Below are 17712 nucleotides of genomic sequence, written 5' to 3'. Positions count from 1 at the left end.
GCCTTTTGAGGAAGGAAGGGAGAGAGAGAGAGATATGAGAGAAAGGGAGAGAGAGTGTGTGTGTGTGTGTGTGTGTGTGTGTGTGTGTGTGTGTGTGTGTGTTCTGTTTTCAAGAAGAAACAATGGAAAAATAAACCAAAAACTAAGGAAAAGTGGTTACCTATGGGGGAAGGGAGGGAACAAAGTACTTCTGTGAATTTACTTTGTTACATAGGTTTAACTTTGGAACCATGTAAATATTTGATATAATTAAAAACAAAAAATCAAAAAGGAAAAGAACCAATCCCTAGGATTTTAGGACACGCTGAAACAAACATACCAAGTTTGTAGCAATGACTACAAAGAGAAAAGAATTACTTTAAAATACAATATTTTGGCTGTTCATCCCGAGTGGGATGTGTTCTAAGGACACAAAGAACTACTAAGAGATCTAAAACTGCATTCAGTGGTCTTATTGTAAGTAGCAGGTTTGGATTGTTGGGTTGAATCTGTTACAGTAAGATAAAGCAAATAACTATGGCTGTGTCATTAGGAAGCATGATTTTCAGTGTAAAAGGAAAGATTACAGGTACAAAATCAGAAATTAAACAAAAGCCCTGTTATCTGAAATTGGAAATGTCAATATCAGTATGGACTCATGGTTTTTTTTCCTCTAAAATAGTGAATTTCTAACTCTATTTACTGAAAAGACTTAAATGCTTTGTTACTGGCACTGCTTCTAGCATCCCCAGTGCCCAAGTTGTGGTCTCTTCTGTTTCCCACTAAAGGGAACTGAGGCTTTTTGGAGAAATGGCTGATTCCAGGTATAGAGCAGGAAATAGACGTCATAAGCCTAGGAGATAGTGTGCAGGAGTATGAGGAAATTAACATGGGGTTGTGTCAGAAGGACTCCCATAGGCTTAAGATAGAACAATTTGAGCATCAAAAAGAATAATGACTGCCGTGGATTGAAAACATATCAAATATGTAAAAATTCATGCATTCATAATGAGAAAAAAAAGCTCATTGGTCACAATTTTGGGTTGTTAGAGCATTAATTCAACTCTTTGGAAATTAATGAAGGCCAAAGTCAAGCATTTATCCTGCCTTTCCTATACAAACTAATCTTTGAAAAACGAGAGGGTTAATGAGAGAGTAAGGCTTCTTTATAGAATTTCAGTTAATAAACGCAGGAGTATTACAATTATAAAATTGCCACCCCAGTGAGAAAATGGATCTAGGCAGCAATCACCCAGAGGAAAGACAACAGGGAAATATAAGGGAGGAATCAGATTAATGCCATCTGAAGCCACTGGAACAGTCTTGGCATTGCTAAAACTATGGCAGCCAACCACAATGTGATGTAACAGGAAGTACCCAGCAGCACTTGAGACATGTTCTTGCCTAAAATTTGAACATGACTCCCACCAAGCCAAACATGAATCTGACTATCAGTTCATGGGAAATACAGGGATCAGAGGGACAAGTTAGAGACATCTGGAGGAGACAATCGGACAAATCTAAAACGTGGGACAGTTTATAGCGTACATGACCTGGTTTCTCTAACAAATTGGTAGCATGAAGAGAAAAAAGGCAGGGAGGGAAATTGTCATATAAGATGGAGAGATTTAAGTGACATAACCACAACAAATGAGAAAGTACAATTCTGGCTGTTGTGTTAAGAACAGACCTCAGAAAATCAAGGATAAAAGCAGGGAGGACAGTTAGGAAGCGATTACAAAGTTCCACGAGAGATTCTGGACAAGGATGATAGGAAGATGGTTTTGGATTCTGGGTATGTTTTGAAGGTATTGCCGACAGGATTTGCTAGTGGATAGTTAAGATGTGAAGTGTTCGAGAAAAAGTCTAAGAGGACTCCCAGGTTTTTGGCCTAAGTAATTGGAACAATGGAGTTGCTATTTACTGAAATGGGGGTGTTGGAGGGAGAGGCAGATTTGTAGGGAAAGATCAGGAGGAGCTCCATTCTGAGCTCCGTATCTTCAGCCTGATGGGCCTTCCAAATGTCCACGAGGGGGTGTCAGGGAGGCAGCTGGATATATGTGTGGAGTCTTGAGGATGAGTCCAAACCTGAGATGTAAAGTTGGGAGTCCTCAGCATGCAGATGACATTTAGAGCCATGAGACTAGGTGAAAGCACAAAGGGAATGGGTATAGCCAGTGGAACTGAGCCTGTCTGGTGAAGTGATGGGAATCAGCGGCAGGAACAGAGGAGAGGCCAAGGTATACTGGAAGCCGGGTGGAGGCGGGTGTGATGAGCTGTGTCACGTGCTTCTGGCAGGCCAGGGCAGATGAGGACTGAGATTTGGCCTTCGGATTGAGCCACGTGGAGGTCATTGATGCCCTTGATAAGAGCAGTTTCAGTGAACCCAATGGGGAGAGGATTCAAGAAAACCAGCTTAGACGAGAAATGAGAAAGGTAGAGAGCCCTTTTGAAGAGTTTGGAAAGGAAAGCACTTGGGTGTTAGCTGGGTGGCATAGTGGTCTAGAGAGGGGTGTTCGGTGGTTGGTTTGAGGATCACTGATTTATTCCCTTCAGGAAGTATTTGTGTGACAATAATCTTTCATCCCCAACTTTTTAATTTTGACAAATAACAAATCACAGAAAAGGTGGATTCTGGGTTCTCTTCACTAGTTTAACCCATCCTTAACATCTTTCCACATTTGCTTTCTCTCAAGTGTATCAGTATATTTTTTACATTTTCTGAGTTGCTTTAAAGTTGCAGACATAAAGTTTACCCTAAATACTTAAGCTCGTATCTCCTAAAAATAAGGATGTTCTTCTATATAACCACAATATCAGTCATATCTAAGAAATGTAATGTTGATATAGTAATATCTAGAATACAGTTCATATTGCAGCTGTATATTGTTGCTCTTTTAGTGTCAGGTGCAGGGTACAATCAAAGGTCACCCATTGCTTTTGGTTGTCACATCCCCTAAGGGAGAAATAACAACACACTCGAATGCTGATTTTAAAAATCTAGTAGAGAGTGGAAACTGATGATGCAGAAGGGAGTGGGGGGAATTGCCAGAGTGATAAACTTGAGAAGATGGGCTGTATGCATGGCAGGGGTAACTGTGATGGGAGAGTGGACAATTTATCCAGAGCAACAGGAGAGAAGGCAGAGCCTGTTGGCAGGTGGGGGACGTGTGGGAGCTTGAGAAAATTGTCTTTTGATTGCTTTTATTTTCTTGGTGAAATAGGAAAAATGGTATTCAGCTGAGAGGAAGGAAAGGGGAAGAGGTGTTATAGGTTTAAAAAGGTATAAGCGGGGCGGGGGGGCTTCCCTGGTGGTGCAGTGGTTGAGAGTCTGCCTGCCGATGCAGGGGACACAGGTTCATGCCCCAGTCTGGGAAGATCCCACATGCCACGGAGCGGCTGGGCCCGTGAGCCATGGCTGCTGAGCCTGCGCGTCCGGAGCCTGTGCTCCGCAACGGGAGAGGCCACAACAGTGAGAGGCCCGTGTACCGCAAAAAAAAAAACACAAAACCAAAAAAAAAGGTATAAGGTATAAGAGAAGGTAACAAGTCATCTATGACAGTCACCTTCAAAGTAGGGCATGCGTTTTGTTGAGTGTGCACGAAGACTTTCCCAAGGGTGTGCATTTATGGATAATCTTAAGGGAATCCTTCTGTAGACCCTCAGTTTCTGTAGGTCCACGTCTTGGAGACTACTGTCCCTGAGAAAGGGCCTCTTGACCGTAGGCTTCCTCCCACTTTGAAAGAAAAGGCAGACCCTCCTCTCCTATCCCCAATCTGAATTAATTATATCACCCCTTGGATTGTCCCTGCTTCTTGTATATGCATTGATTTTATTAGTCCTTTTTTTTCCCCCTTCTTAATCCAAAAAAAAATTACTTTTTGGAAGCAGAGAATGCCCTTCTTAAAGATCTTTTCACCCCAGACTCCCATCACTTACGATTCTCCTTGGGAATTTCCCCTCCTTTTTAGCCTTTCCTGTGTGGGTATCTAATTTTAGCCTTTCCAGTGTGTGTGTTTCTCTTTTCCCTCACCAGTACTTCACCTCTGTTTTCCTGCCTCCATTGACTGTTGTCTTTTCTCTGGTTTTCAGGCTTGGTCACGGTGGCAGGAACAGCTTCTGCATGTCTGGAGGGAGAGGCAGAAGATGGTCTCCGCAGTGAAACACCATCAGCACTGGCAACAGTGGAGAGCCCTGAGGGCCTGGCTGGAATACCTGCAGGTGCGCAGAGAGAAGAGGCAGCGGAAAGGTGAGCAGGAAGTCCTGGGCTCCAGGGACAGAGGGTTGGTCAGAGTGCCCACTCTCCTGTTGCCTGTTACTGCCAATAGGGTGGTAACTTATTAAGGGGAGATATAACCGTGTTACACCACAGATTTTCAAAAAGGAGATTGAGGAGGAAGATAAATCATCCTCAATTCACAGTTAAGATATTTCCTTCTGTTTTTTAATCAATATTTAATTCAATAGGATTTTAATTATGCTATAAATACTGTGATTATTATGATTAGTATGATACACACAATTTTGTATCTTTTTTTTAACTTTTCATTTTATATTGGAGTATATCCGATTAATAATGTTGTGATAGTTTCAGGTGCACAGCAAAGAGACTCAGCCATACATATACGTGTATGTATCCATTCTCCCCTAGACTCCTCTCCCATCTAGGCTGTATCTTGCTTTTTTTTTCCACACAACTAATCAATACTTTCCTGTGTCTTTAAGTGTTCTTAATAAATGTTAGTTTTTAAATGATTGTATTTTACAGGAGAGGGGCTTACCTTATTTTTTTTTTTTTTGGCCTCGCTGTGCATCTTGCAGGATCTTAGTTCCCCGACCAGGGATCGAACCCATGCCCCATGCAGTGGAAGCGCAGAATCCTAACCACTGGATCGCCAGGGAAGTCCCTAGCCATTCTTGTATTAATAGATATTTGGGTTGTTTGTCCTCAGTTATGCAGATGCATGTGATTTATGATGTTGAGCTTTTGAACACTATTCTGATGGTTTTATTTCCCCGAGAGAGGTCAGAAGTAATGATAAATAGGTCATGATCGTAGGTACTTTTTGTACTTCAGTTTCTTGAGCCCACAGAGCAGTGAGTTGAACACTGTGCTGGCCGCAGGGTTAGGCTCTCCTGCTTACCCTAGGCCTCCCTGTGGGACCTCCTAGGTTGCCTACACTGTCTCTTGGGAGAGGGAATGTGTCTGTGTGAAAATAGTGACGGGGGACCACCTGTCTGGTTGCCCAAGCCTGGAAGTTGAAGGCATGAAGCTATTTAATGATGAGCTGCCGACTAACATGCCTCCAGTTATGGCATTCTCATTCCAGGACCAGTTCCCTTCCACTTGCTGGACTTAAGCTCATCAGGCCAGTTGCTAATTAGTCTTAAAAGGAGATGGAGCTGGCAGCCTGTAGCAGCCTGGCTGAAAGCTCACAAAAGCCTTTGACAGCATGTTGACCAAGTTGTGTGTCATTGACTCAGACCCTGAAATCCCATCCGGGAAACACTGATAAAGAGGCAAAAGTGAAATGGAGTCTTCTTTGAAAGCAGCAGTCGCCATTACTGCTCCTCAGTAGCTAACTAGGAGCCTCAGCCCTTTGATAGAACCCTTTTCTCTTTGCTGGGAGAGAAGAGATACACTGACAGCTAAGGGATTCCTCCCATGTTTAAAAACCTTTTATTCTGGGACTTCCCTGGCAGTCCAGTGGTTAAGACTCGCGCTTCCAGTGCAGGGGGCATGGGTTTGATCCCTGGTGGGGGAACTAAGATCCCACATGCTGCATGGCACGGCCGAAAAAAAAAAAAAAAACAAAAAAAACCAGGAAAACACCTTTTATTCTAACGTTCTTCAAGCAGCCTTGAAGCCCTGATGCCTGCCAGTAGTGGGTTTCATCCTGTCTTAAAGGTGCTTCCAGCTCATCGCCCAACCTTGAGGGGGCAGCACTTAAGCTATTTTCTCTGTTGCAGAGATGGCTGAGGGATTCCACTGCGTCATTGTGCTCCAGACACACTTCTGTGATTGGCGGTGGGCCTGGAAGCGGAGGGAGAGCTTGTACATCCACCACGAGCGGGTAGAGGGGCTGGCCAGGAGGATGGTGCTGCGGAGGGCCTTTATTCACTGGAAACACTGTATCCTTTGCACCACCCAGCCCTGTCTGTACAGCAAGAACAGCAAGAGCTCATCAGCCTGTAAGACAAGAGTCAGGAGATACATAGGAAGTAATTACCCAGCAGTTTAAGACAATTCGTATCTCTGTTGACTTCTTTTTAAAATATTTTGTTTCATTTTGGGAATATTCATACAAAAGAGTGCATATAACAAACATTTATAGTCTAAAGAATAATGGTAAAATGAGCACAACTCAAAAAATTAGAACATTGCTCACACCCCAGTCTGCTCCTCCCTGACTACATTCCCTTTCCTCCCCCTCAGAGGCATTGCCACTGCCCTGATTTTGTTATCATTTCATTGCTTTTTTCTACCCATTAGATGGTAGAAATAGCCACAGCCATTTCTGCTTCATTTCATTTCTGTTTCAAATTTGTTTCATTTCATTGCTTTTTCAGAAAGCCATCTGTCCTTGATGGCCCTGTCATTATGATCCTAGCTTCCATTCACTGAGCTGTTTACTGTGTGCAGACATTTTGCATTATCTCATTAATCCTCATAGCAATCCTGTGGAGTAGGTCTCACCGTCTCCATTTTACAGATGAGGGAACAGGTTGGGGGGTGCTAAGTGATTTTCAAACTCATTGGCAGAGCCAGGCTTTTGACTCCAGCGCACCTTCTTAATCACTGCCCCTGCTGCAATACGTGCCCAGGTGTGGGATTTGGACCGCCTTGGGTGTTCACCCACACTTTTATTTGTTCACTGAACTCTTGCTTTGTTTTAAACTCCTGCCTAAATTCTGGAATACAGGGAAACTTAGAGACTAACAGTAGCTCATTGTCTAGTGGGGAAAGTAGACATGAAAACCAGTCTTTGTAATGTGGCGTGATAAGTGCTATCATAAAAGTTTGTATCAAGTCCTGCTAGGGCTACTGTGGAGGTCTAGCCGAGGAGGTGATGTTTGAGCTGAATTTAAGCCTTGGGGGATGACACGTTCTCCCAACAGGGAGGTCGGGAAGGGTGGTTCAGGTGTAAGGAGTGGCGTTTACGCAGGTGTAGGTGAGGAAGAGCAGCCAGGGGTGATGACCGGGGTCTGCAGTGAGTTGTGGGGTATGGAGGGTAGGTAGATGCAGGCTGGGGACCGGCTTGTAGGGCCCTTGTGTGCAGTGGTCAGGAATTTGGGCTTAATCCCAGTGGCGCTGGGGATCCTCTGCAGGTTTTTGAGAAGAGAAGTGATGCAGCAGATCTGTACTTTAGAAAGGCTAAAGCTCGATGGTAGCAGCAAAGCTGGCACAGGGGGCCAAGTCAAGTGTACTGCACGGTGCTGGGGGTGGGGACAGAACCGGGGAGACCTAGGGGGGCAGCAGATGGACTTGGCAGTTGAGAAGATGGAAGGGGTGGGAGGAGAAAAGGTTTGAAAATAACTCCAAGGTTTTTAGCACAAACTTCTGACTGGATTGTGATGCCAAAACAGAATGCAGGAGAACTTGGAGCAGGTTCTGCTTAGATTTTGAAATGTTTACTCAAACTGGTGGCAGTTTATCTCAACTATTTTTGCCTCTCATGAAATGGGCATGAGAGGGGAGAAAGGCAGATAAGTAACTCACATGGTTCCCCTTAGTTCTTTCTTCCCTGGGTTGTCAGGGGGAGACAGAGGCGGACACCAGCCCACCTGGCATGCCCATCATCTCCTGCAGCCGGGACCCTTCAGATGGGTCACTAGGATCACTCTGGGCTGGGGTGGGACCTTGTTGAGACAAGAAGCCTTAACTCTGGTAGACGTGCTGCTGTGCGCAGAAACAGCTGTGCAGCGGAAGGTGGCAGAAGAGCACCACAGGCGAGGCTTGCTGGTAAGGGCGCTACAGCCTCGCTCAGGCAGCCATTCCTGGGGGACCTGGCCCACGTCATGCTCCTTAAGTGCATCTGGTTGTGTGGATGGCTTCCATCATGAAGCCTCCCTTCATTGTCATGTCCCTATTTTCATTTTGGATCAGAGATGGTGATGGTGTGGGATCAGAGGGTTTTGGGGCTGCAAAGGAGCCTTAGAAGTGATCTAGTCCTGGGGTGTTCTACATGGCAGACCCCCTTTTTAAGTGGTGGAAACCTAGTCTTCGAAATCAATCAAAGTAGAGATGCTGTGGACAAAGCTAGGTCTGGGGAGTAGTGTCTGTTCTACCGGCTGCTCTTCCCCACCCTCACCACATGAGGTGGCATCCGAACACTTTCAGGAGCCTCGGGGGGTCCACAGAGCACGATATGAAAAGCCCTAGTTGCTTCACTTCTGTCTCAGAAAACTGAAGCCAGGCTGTGGGGGAATGTGCTTTGCTTAGTCACACATGAGGCATTTTTGACAGAGCTGGAGCCAGGCCAGCATGTCCTGCCTCTACCCCACCCCCACCGCCAGTCACCTTCTCTCAAAATTCCTTCTCTCCCTTCTATTTTACTCTTACAAAACTGCATTTATAATTGTGTAAGCATACACATTGACCCCACATGGCAAAAAAAAAAAAAAAAAAACCCACCATAGGCTGGAAGTCTGTCTCTTTTCTGAGAGGCAGAGTTGATGTTTTGACCTTTGTCTGGTGTTTCCATCTGGGTCACAGGGACCTCTAGTGGTCAGAGGTGCGGGTGTGTTTGTTCCTGTGCAGTATCTGTGGACCGCAGGGAGTGGTCCCACAGCTATTTATTAAGTGTCTACTGTGCAGGCTGGCTTGTATCAGGCTCTCAGTTGAATCTCAAAACAGAGAAACACTCTCTGGGACATGGGAGCAGCTGTGAACAGCTACTACTGAGCTTCTTGCCACCCTCTTGGGCATTGCTCTTATTGTTACAGACACACCACTGATTTGTGTCCATTCTTCTTTTCACAGCATTTTTGCTTTAGAGCCCTAAAAGACAATGTGGCCCGTGCCCATCTCCAACGAATAAGAAAGAATCTTGCTCACCAGCAACATGATGTCACGGTGAGAGTCCTCTTCTGTATCAAGGCACCTCTTCTGATGGCCATTCTCTTTTTCTTTTAACCTTTGTGCTTAGAGGTTTGTTCAGACCTTTAGACGCCAAATCCTTAGTGTCCATTTTCTTTAGTAATCTATGCCAGAGGCTAGAGAAACTCTTATTCTTCTCTTGTTTAATCCCATTTTTTTATCTGTTTGCTAAAAAAATTGATAGTTGAATCAGAGGTCAGGGACTGTGGATTCCAACCTTGACCTAGGGAATACACTTTAAGTTTTGCATTCCAGGAGGCTTTGGTTATGTTTGCACTGTGAGTCTGTTGTCTTTAGTGGTTAAACTTACCTGAGGGCAACAAACATTCTATCTCCCCCTGTAGATTGTGTTTCTGAGTGTAGGAGAAAGGGGCATTCTAATTGTGAAAATGTTCAAGCATACAGAAAAATATAAAGAATAGTGTAATAAACCTCTATTTTACCATCTAAATTCAACAGTTGTTAATATTTGCTCTTTTTTCCCAAATCATTTCAAAGTAAATTACAGACATTATGACACTTTTACACCTAAACATTTCAGTATGCATTGCCCAAAAGTAAGAACATTTTCCTGCATAACCACAGTATCATTATCATCCCTAACAAAATGAACAGTAATGCTCTAATATTAACCAATACCCAACCCATATTCAAATTTCCCCAGTTGCCCCCAAAATGTCTTTATAGCTGTTTTATTAAAACCAGGATTCAGTTAAGGATTGATGGCTCACTCTACATTTGGTTATATCTCTTAAGACTCTTAGTCAATAACAGTCCCCCCACCCCCACTTCTTTTGTTTAATATGTTTATTTTTTAATTGTAAAATACACAGAATTTATCATCTTAACCGTTTTTAAGTGTACAGTTCAGTGGCATTAAGTACATTCACATTATTGTGCAACCATCACCATTACCCACGTCCAGAACCTTTTTCATCTTGCAAAACTGAAACTCTGTGAATTAAACAATAACTCCCATTCTCCTTCTCCTCCCCCAGCCCCTGGCAACCACCATTCTCCTTTCTGTCTCTTTGACTGTTCTAGGTACCTCATATTTACGGTATTTGCCCTTTTGTGATTGGCTTATTTCACTTAGCATAACGTACACTATCTTTCTTAATAACATTAACCTTTTGAAAAGGAATGCCAATTATTTTGTACAGACTTCCATATTCTCCAATTTTCTGTTTCATTCTGACGTCATTTGATTTTCCTTTTTCCTGTGTAGCTCTTATAAACTAGAAGTTAGATCTAAGGGCTTGATTGGATTGAAGTTAAACACTTTTTGGCAAGACTACTTTATAGGCAGTAGTAGGTGATAAGATCAGTTTTAACTTCTAAAATGGCTTTGTCTTCCATGAGGCCCAGATTAGGAATACCTTCTTCATTCTGATTTACATAGATTTGGTAGATCCAGCTTTTTGCCTTTTATGTTGGCCCAGAATAATTCCATATTGCTTGGCCATAATTATTTTGCAAATCTTTTATATGTTGGGTGCTTCAAATTGAGGTAATTCCTGCTTTGGGGGAGCTTACAGTCTTCTGGAATTACAGATTTGCTAACTAATGGGTCAAGAGAGATCATTTTACCTTTTGCCTTAATCAACTTCTGTTTCCTTCCTGTTTTGCTGCAGCTACTGCACAGGTTCTGGAACCTCTGGCAGTCTCAGATTGAACAGAGGGAGGAAAGTGAGCAGCTCCCCTTCCTGTGTGCTGCCTGGGACCACTACAGGTAGGGACTGTGGCCTTCAGGCTCCCCAGGGGCCTGTTGTGACTGACTGGCTGGTCTCCAGGAGTCATCATCACCCTCAGTGTTACTGCGGCAGATTGAGAAAGGCCCTGCTGTAAACCAGTGTTCCTGAGCTTGCCTTTTCCTTTTGGTTGATGGGATGGGAGGTAGAATGAGGATGTTTGTGCTGGTGCTCGGCTACCACTGCCTCAGTTTTCAGATGTTAGTGACGTTCCATCGTGGAATGTAGGCATTGATAGTGTTACAGAGACGGCCCAGGCAAGTGGGTGTTTGTGGCTTGGTCTTGGAGGGTGTAGAGTGTGTCCTCAATTTTTTAGAGTTAATCATTCAGTTAAAATAAATAAAAGCACCACATGTCCACAAGAAAAACTCAGAATATATAGGAAAGAAGTAGAAAGTTAAAAATAAAGTATGCCTGGACCCCTTCCTTCGACCCCTTAGTCTTACTATTCAGAGGGAACCGCTGTTCACTTTCTTGCTGCAAGAAATGTTCGATAGTGCTTCCCTGGTGGCGCAGTGGTTGGGAATCTGCCTGCCAATGCAGGGGTCGCGGGTCAGGCCCTGGTCCGGAAGATCCCACATGCCTCAGAGCATGGGCCCGTGAGCCACAACTGCTGAGCCTGCGGTCTAGAGCCCGCGAGCCACAGCTACTGATCCCGTGGGCCACAGCTACTGAAGCCCATGCGCCTAGAGCCTGAGCTCCGCAACAAGAGAAGCCACCGCAATGAGAAGCCAGAGCACCACAATGAAGAGAGGCCCCTGCTCGCAGCAACTAGAGAAAGCCCTCACATAGCAATGCGGACACAATGTAGCCAAAAATAAAATTAAAAAAAAAAAAAAGAAAAGAAATGTTCGGTAAACCCTCTCCCAAGAGTATAATTAACTTATTTTGCATAGTTGTAGGTATAATTTTGGGGCACTTTTTAATGAGTCAGTGAGAATCACAATATTTAACTGAGTCAATTTGGAGTTGTCAGGATGTATCATTATTCTAAATCCTGGTTTATAAAGCTGAATGTGGTTCTCACTCTCAGTATCACTGTGTGAAAGCATGTCACAGACCCAGGTGGTCCTAAACAGGCCCCAGAGTTTGGCCGTAAAATCAGAAAATTCAGGATATTTGGGGGATTTCATACATATTACCTGAGTTCCAGAGACACTGTGCTTGGTGGTCTAATTACCTTTACAAGAAAGTTGTCAAATTTTGGGGGCAAGCCACAGTCCAAAGTCGAGGTGGGGGTTTGGCAGATTTCATGACAGAAAACAGGTTCTTATTTCCCTTAGAATGAAACCCCTGGGGTGCCTTTACCACTCAAGAGGTACCTATGCCCAGATTTACCTTCCTTAAAATCAAAACAAAATTCTGAAAACCTGAAACCTGAAAGTGGGAGGGCAGTTACCTTGGTGTTATGTGTTTCATTTCAGAATAACATTGCTACGCAAGTGTTTCAAATTGTGGTTACAGTATACTCAGAAGAGGCGATCCCAGCAGGTATGGAGTTCCTCAGAGCAGGGAGCTCTGTTGGCTTACATTCTTGGATGCGTTTGCTTTGGAAAGATTCTCGGGAAAGGCCTGTACCAAGAGGTCTGGTGTTCTGATTTGGAAGAGAGGGTACTGTGAAAAGCTCAAAGGTATCTGCCCCAGACCCCCCCAGGGATGTCAGAAAGTCTGCATAACTCCTGTCCCTTCATCTGCTTTGAAAATGCAGCTGCTCTCTGAAGGTGGTGAGCGTATCAGCCATTCCATTCACATCTTGACCCAAATTGTTGATTATATTACTCAGCCAGCCCCTCCTGAGACCTTCAGGAGATGTTGGGGAAGGTGCAGAGCCTGAGTGCCATATCCCAGAGCTAAATGATGTGAGACACAGGTGCCCACAGTGGTGGGAGGAGGTGGGGGTCAGGCTGAGTGATTAATGAAGGCAGGTAGAAAAAGATGGATTCAGTTCCATTTAAGAAAGACTTACTGAGCGGCTGCTATGCCTTAGATGCCAGGCCAAGAACTGAGGATACAGCTGTGATGCAAAGCAGGCAAAGTTCCTGCTCTCGGGGGGCTTGTAGTTTAGCCCCAGGGTGGCTCTAATGATGGTAGGTAGCCGTCTGGAGCGCTGAACCGAGAAGGATTTTCCAGGCCACGTTCAGGCTCAGGGGAGTGTGTGTTCAACTGATGATGTCTGCACAGGCCTTGCAGTGGGAGGTAGACTACGCAGGCCTCTGTTTGGCCATCCCTGCGGTGAAACAGGGAGGACACAAACAAAGCTCCTCCTGGTTATTTTTGTGCTGTCCTCTCCACCCCCTCCTCTATCTGCTGCTCGAGTCTAACAGTGAATCTAAAGAGTTTGGCTGGCTCCTCAGCTTTGGGAGGCATACAGACTCCTTTGGGAGCTGGTTCTATCTACTTCTCTCCCTATTCCTGTTACCGCTCTGCCCCTTCACAGCTGCACTCAGTCAAGCTGCCGGTCCTTCCCTGAATATTCTCTGCTAGCTCCTGCTTCCCAATCTGCCTGCTGCCCTTTCAGCTCAGGTGTCACCTCTTCCCCCTGCTCCACCCCTCGTGCAGCTTTCTCATAGCATGTTGTTGGCTGGCCTCCCTCCCTGCCAGGCTGGGGGCTCCTTGAGGGTACAGCCTGTCCTGCTTCATTCTTCTCCTGAACTGTTGACAAAGGGTAGCTGCTGACTAGTATTTGGATGAGTGAATGAACACACGAGTGAACAAACAGATGAGCTGCCGGTGATTGCTTCAGAGTTTTCCCCAAGGATCACCTCAGTTCTTGGTGTTTGGATGGGGCTAACCCAGGGTATGGCTTGTTTTTGTGTCACCTTTGCCTTCCACACCTAGAAAATGTTTAGAATTGGTACATTCTTTCACGTCCCTTTGGATTATGTGGCTGTTTCGGAAAGGACATTGCCACTGGGTCTCTTAAGCTCATTGAATGCAAGCACAACAGAATGTGAAGAAAGAGCCCTTTTAGAAAAAGAACATGAGCCCCAGAGTTGAAAGGTTATGTTTATTCAAGGTGGAAAAGAAGCAAAGGGTCTCATTTAGTTTCTCCCTGAAAAAAGGGATCTCCTCGACCCTGACGCCCAGCACTGGTAGAAGGTCGAGGGTCAGAGTCCTTATCTCTTACAGGGCTCCAGCATGGCCTGCACAGTGAAGGTCTGAAAAATAGTAAGAGCCCTGCTCAGCTGTTGTTTTGGGTTTTTTCAGCTGTTGTTTTTTAAAAAATCTTTAGCTAACAATCTGAATGTTATCTCTTGGTTTAGATATCCAAGGAGCTCATCAGTTCCTTCTATTTTAGGAAAAGATAAAAATATTATTTATTATGGGTTTCTTTCTATTTAAAAAGTAATATATAAAGAATGGCAAGAATGTTAATTGTTGAAGCTGGGCAATAAGTTTGAGGGGATTCATTATACTATTGCTTCTACTCTTGTTTACATTTGAAAATGCCCATAAGCAATATGTAGACATCACAGAAAATTTGGGAAGTATAAGAAGACATAAAGAAGAAAAAATTAAAACACCCATAATCCTGCCTCTTAAGATGACATTTGATGAGTAAACCTGGTATTTTTTTTCCTCTGTGGGTAGGAATGTGTGTACCCATGTATTCACAAACACACACATAGGAATGCTTGTAGTTTTCTGTTGCTCTGTAAAAACTCACCCCAAGCTCAGTGGCTTAAAACAACTACCATTTTATTATGCTTAAGGATTTTGTGGGTCAAAAATTGTGACAGGACATAGCAAGGATGGCTGGTCTCTGCTCTGTGATTACTGGGACCTCCACTGGGAAGACCTAGCGGTAGGGGGTTAGAGTCATCTAGAAGTTTCTTCACTTACAAGTCTGGTTCCTGGGCTGGAATTACTTGAAGATGGGGCTCTACTGGGACTATTAACCAGAGTGCCTGCATATGACTTCTCCAAGAGGCTTGGGCTTCCTTACAGCATGGTGGCCCCTGGGTAGCCAGACTTCCTGTGTCGCAGCTCAGGGCAACAAAAGTGAGTGTTCCAGTGAACAAGACAAAAGCTGTGTGGCCCTTTAAGACCTAGCCTAGGAAGTCACTTAGTGTCACTTTCGCTATACTCTACTGGTCAAAGTAGTCACTGTCCACCCAGATTCAAGGGAAGGAGGATGAAAGAATTTGCAGTCCTGTTTTAAAAGCCACCACACGTGTATATGCTTTTCCTCCCAAATTTTGGATCATGGAGGCATATATAGTCTTATGTCAGTTGTCTGTCTTCTTACTAATGTATCAGTGAAATTTATAATTACATACAAATTAAAAGAATCTGTACTACAAATAAACATTATAAACAAAATCAAAAGATATTTTACAGGGTAGGAACAAAATTGATAACACATGAGACAAAGGACTAATAAATTTAAGGTTGAAAAAGCCCATATATATCAGAGTTAAAATGCTGACAATCAGTAAAATGGGCAATGAGGATGAACACTTAGGCCATAGGAAAAAAGTTTAGATAAATATATTTCTATACACACACATACATAGACAAATGTATAAAGAGATGCTTAACTCACTTTTAATTAAAGGGAAGCATTTTCACCTATCATATTTCATTTTTCACCTGTCATGTTGGCAAAGATTAGAAATAATGATTTTCATTTTAAAAAATGTTTGTGTAGGAAGCATCCCTTCCTCAAGAGTGTGACCCTGAAAGGTCTTTTTCTTTTTAATGTAAAGTACAAATAAAGGTCATTCATTGTTTTACTTTAGCTGTTGCAGGCCAGAGCAGACAGTCACTTTCAGCGGCGAGCCCTCCCTGGGGCCTTCCAGGCATGGAGAAGGCTCTGGCAGTGGCACCAGCAGGAGAGAGTCCTCTATGCCAGAGCAGCACGCTTTCACAGGTACACCATGTGGCTCCTGTCTGCCCTGGGCCAGGTGTCTCAGGTTCAGTTCTGCCACCCACATAGCCATTTGCTTTGTTTCTTAGCCTGCCAGTCCCCTACACCCTGGTTCTTCCTTGATTTTCAATAATGTGGGCTCTTTGAGCTCATCTAGCAGAAAAAGACAGTATTTCTCCTGGGAAAACTTGTGTCTATCTGTGTAGCAAGTGCTTTCAGAACAGCCCTGGTTTTATGCCCGTTCCCTCGTTACAAGCCGCAGTGAGCCGCATTAAAGCTGCCCATTAGCTTTCTGGATCAGAGTGTGGTTGGACCTCGCATCGCCTTGGCAGGCTTTCTTGAGCGTGATTTCCCTGAAACGCTTGGTTCCTGTTCGGCTAGACCTGGCTTTTTGAAGTCTTGAAATTATCGTTGTCAACAAAATTAGAACAGGCAAGGAGCAGAGCTCCATCCTTTTAGCTCTCACAGGGGCAAACTTGCCCAGAGCCAGGTCCGTGCTACCTATTGGTGGAATCTCATGAAGAGATTATTAATGACTAACTGTTGGCCACTGTGGTGGGTGCGGTGTGATGGGAAAAAGGAAAATATAGAAGCTCATTTGCCTGTGACATCATCATCTTCACTAATAATTTCCTTCTCACAGCAGTCCTGAGAGAACAGGTTCAAAGTGATAAATGACTCACCCTTGTAACAACCATTAAGTGGCAGAGCTAGGGTTTACATTCAGTCTCCCTGATTCCAAAGTCCAAGTACTTGCTACTGGATCAAGAGGAATATCTTTTTGATGACTGGGTAGGAACTTTAAATCTTGGTGAGGAGGAGAGACTGATATACAAGGGACAATTGAAGAACAATTCAAGAGAATAGACCCATGTGTCCTCAATGGTGTCAGCACAAGTTCTTCCAGAGCTCAGAGCTGGTGCTGAGGGAAGTGCCCTGGGGGGGCTCTCTGTGAGCTGGGGGTGAGGATGGCTGGCGGGATGAGGAGGGCCAGACTGAGGGGCTGCCTGCTCCTACAGGTAGGTGATGGACAGGTGTTTGAGCAGGTGCATGGAACTAGTACATTGACAGTTTGGGAGTTTGCCCTGAGGACAGTGTGCATCAACTTAGGACAGTGAAACAAGGGGGAGGGACATTCATTGGGAGAAGTTGCAGTGAACTTGGCTTTGGAGGACTCTGAATGCTGGTTTGAGAGGATCAGCCAGAACCCCGGGCTCCTTACACGAAGTTCAAGATGTTCTAGGGGGTAGCCACAAGGAAAAGTGGCTGACGTGGGCTAGCACTTACCTCTGCCCCCTGCCCTGCAGAGAGCAGCTGCGCCTTTCCTTAGTTCCTGTGTTGAGGTCTAGTGTAAGATTCATTCAAAAAATGGCTTCACTACGAAAACACACACATACACACCCCTTTGTTTTCTTTACAAATGAGTCATGTTTGGTTCTATTGCTTTTTCGTATTTTGGCATGTTGTGGGGACCAGAAATTGAGGGTACCTTCAAAGCAGCCAAGAGGAGCTCCTAAAACGGCTTTTGCTGGGGGGCAGGCATGGGTGAGTTTAGAACCGTCACTTGAGACAAGAGGGTGGAAGGTGAATCAGAGGCAGGAAGTAGCACAGAGGCTTGAAGGATGGCGAAGAGGATCTAGGCGTTATTTTTTTCGGGTTTAGTGAGATCTTTTTAGAAAAGTTAGTTTTTCAGGTTCCCACCGTCCTGGTTCACAAGAAGGCAGAGTGATTGAGAACCTGGCCTAGAAGCCGACAGGCCTGCCCGAATTCCGACCCTTGCTCCATGCTTGCCAGCTCTGTGACCCTGAACAAGTCACTCAGTCTCTCTGGGCCCCAGTTTCCTCAAGTTTAAAATGGAGATGATTTGATAATAGTCCTTATCTCACAGGGTTGTCATGAAAACTAAGTGGGATAATCCATGTAAAATACAAGCAGAGTGCCCAGCATAAAATATTAACTGTCCCCTGACCCCTAGAATTGATTTGTGACTCTTAGGGTAAGTTAATATCCAT

General features: G+C 44.5%; 1 protein-coding gene across 17 annotated transcripts in view; it reads left to right on the top strand.

Moving 5' to 3' along the window:
• SFI1 (SFI1 centrin binding protein) overlaps nt 1-17712 on the top strand; it is a 77509-nt gene that overhangs the window by 37817 nt on the left and 21980 nt on the right. For 12 of the 17 annotated variants that reach the window (XM_060170580.1, XM_060170585.1, XM_060170582.1 and 9 more), the window contains 6 exons: nt 4072-4228; nt 5950-6111; nt 7872-7942; nt 8963-9055; nt 10714-10811; nt 12255-12321. In XM_060170580.1, coding sequence (XP_060026563.1) covers nt 4072-4228; nt 5950-6111; nt 7872-7942; nt 8963-9055; nt 10714-10811; nt 12255-12321 — 648 coding nt within the window. Of the gene's footprint in view, nt 1-4071; nt 4229-5949; nt 6112-7871; nt 7943-8962; nt 9056-10713; nt 10812-12254; nt 12322-15572; nt 15704-17712 lie in introns of all 17 variants that reach the window. The other 5 variants (XM_060170596.1, XM_060170595.1, XM_060170587.1 and 2 more) reach the window with 2 other exon arrangements.

The sequence above is a fragment of the Lagenorhynchus albirostris genome, chromosome 14 (genome assembly GCF_949774975.1).
Source record: "Lagenorhynchus albirostris chromosome 14, mLagAlb1.1, whole genome shotgun sequence".
NCBI lineage: Eukaryota > Metazoa > Chordata > Mammalia > Artiodactyla > Delphinidae > Lagenorhynchus > Lagenorhynchus albirostris.
The sequence above is the reverse complement of the archived record's forward strand: the minus strand, read 5'-3'. Positions and strand labels throughout refer to the sequence as shown.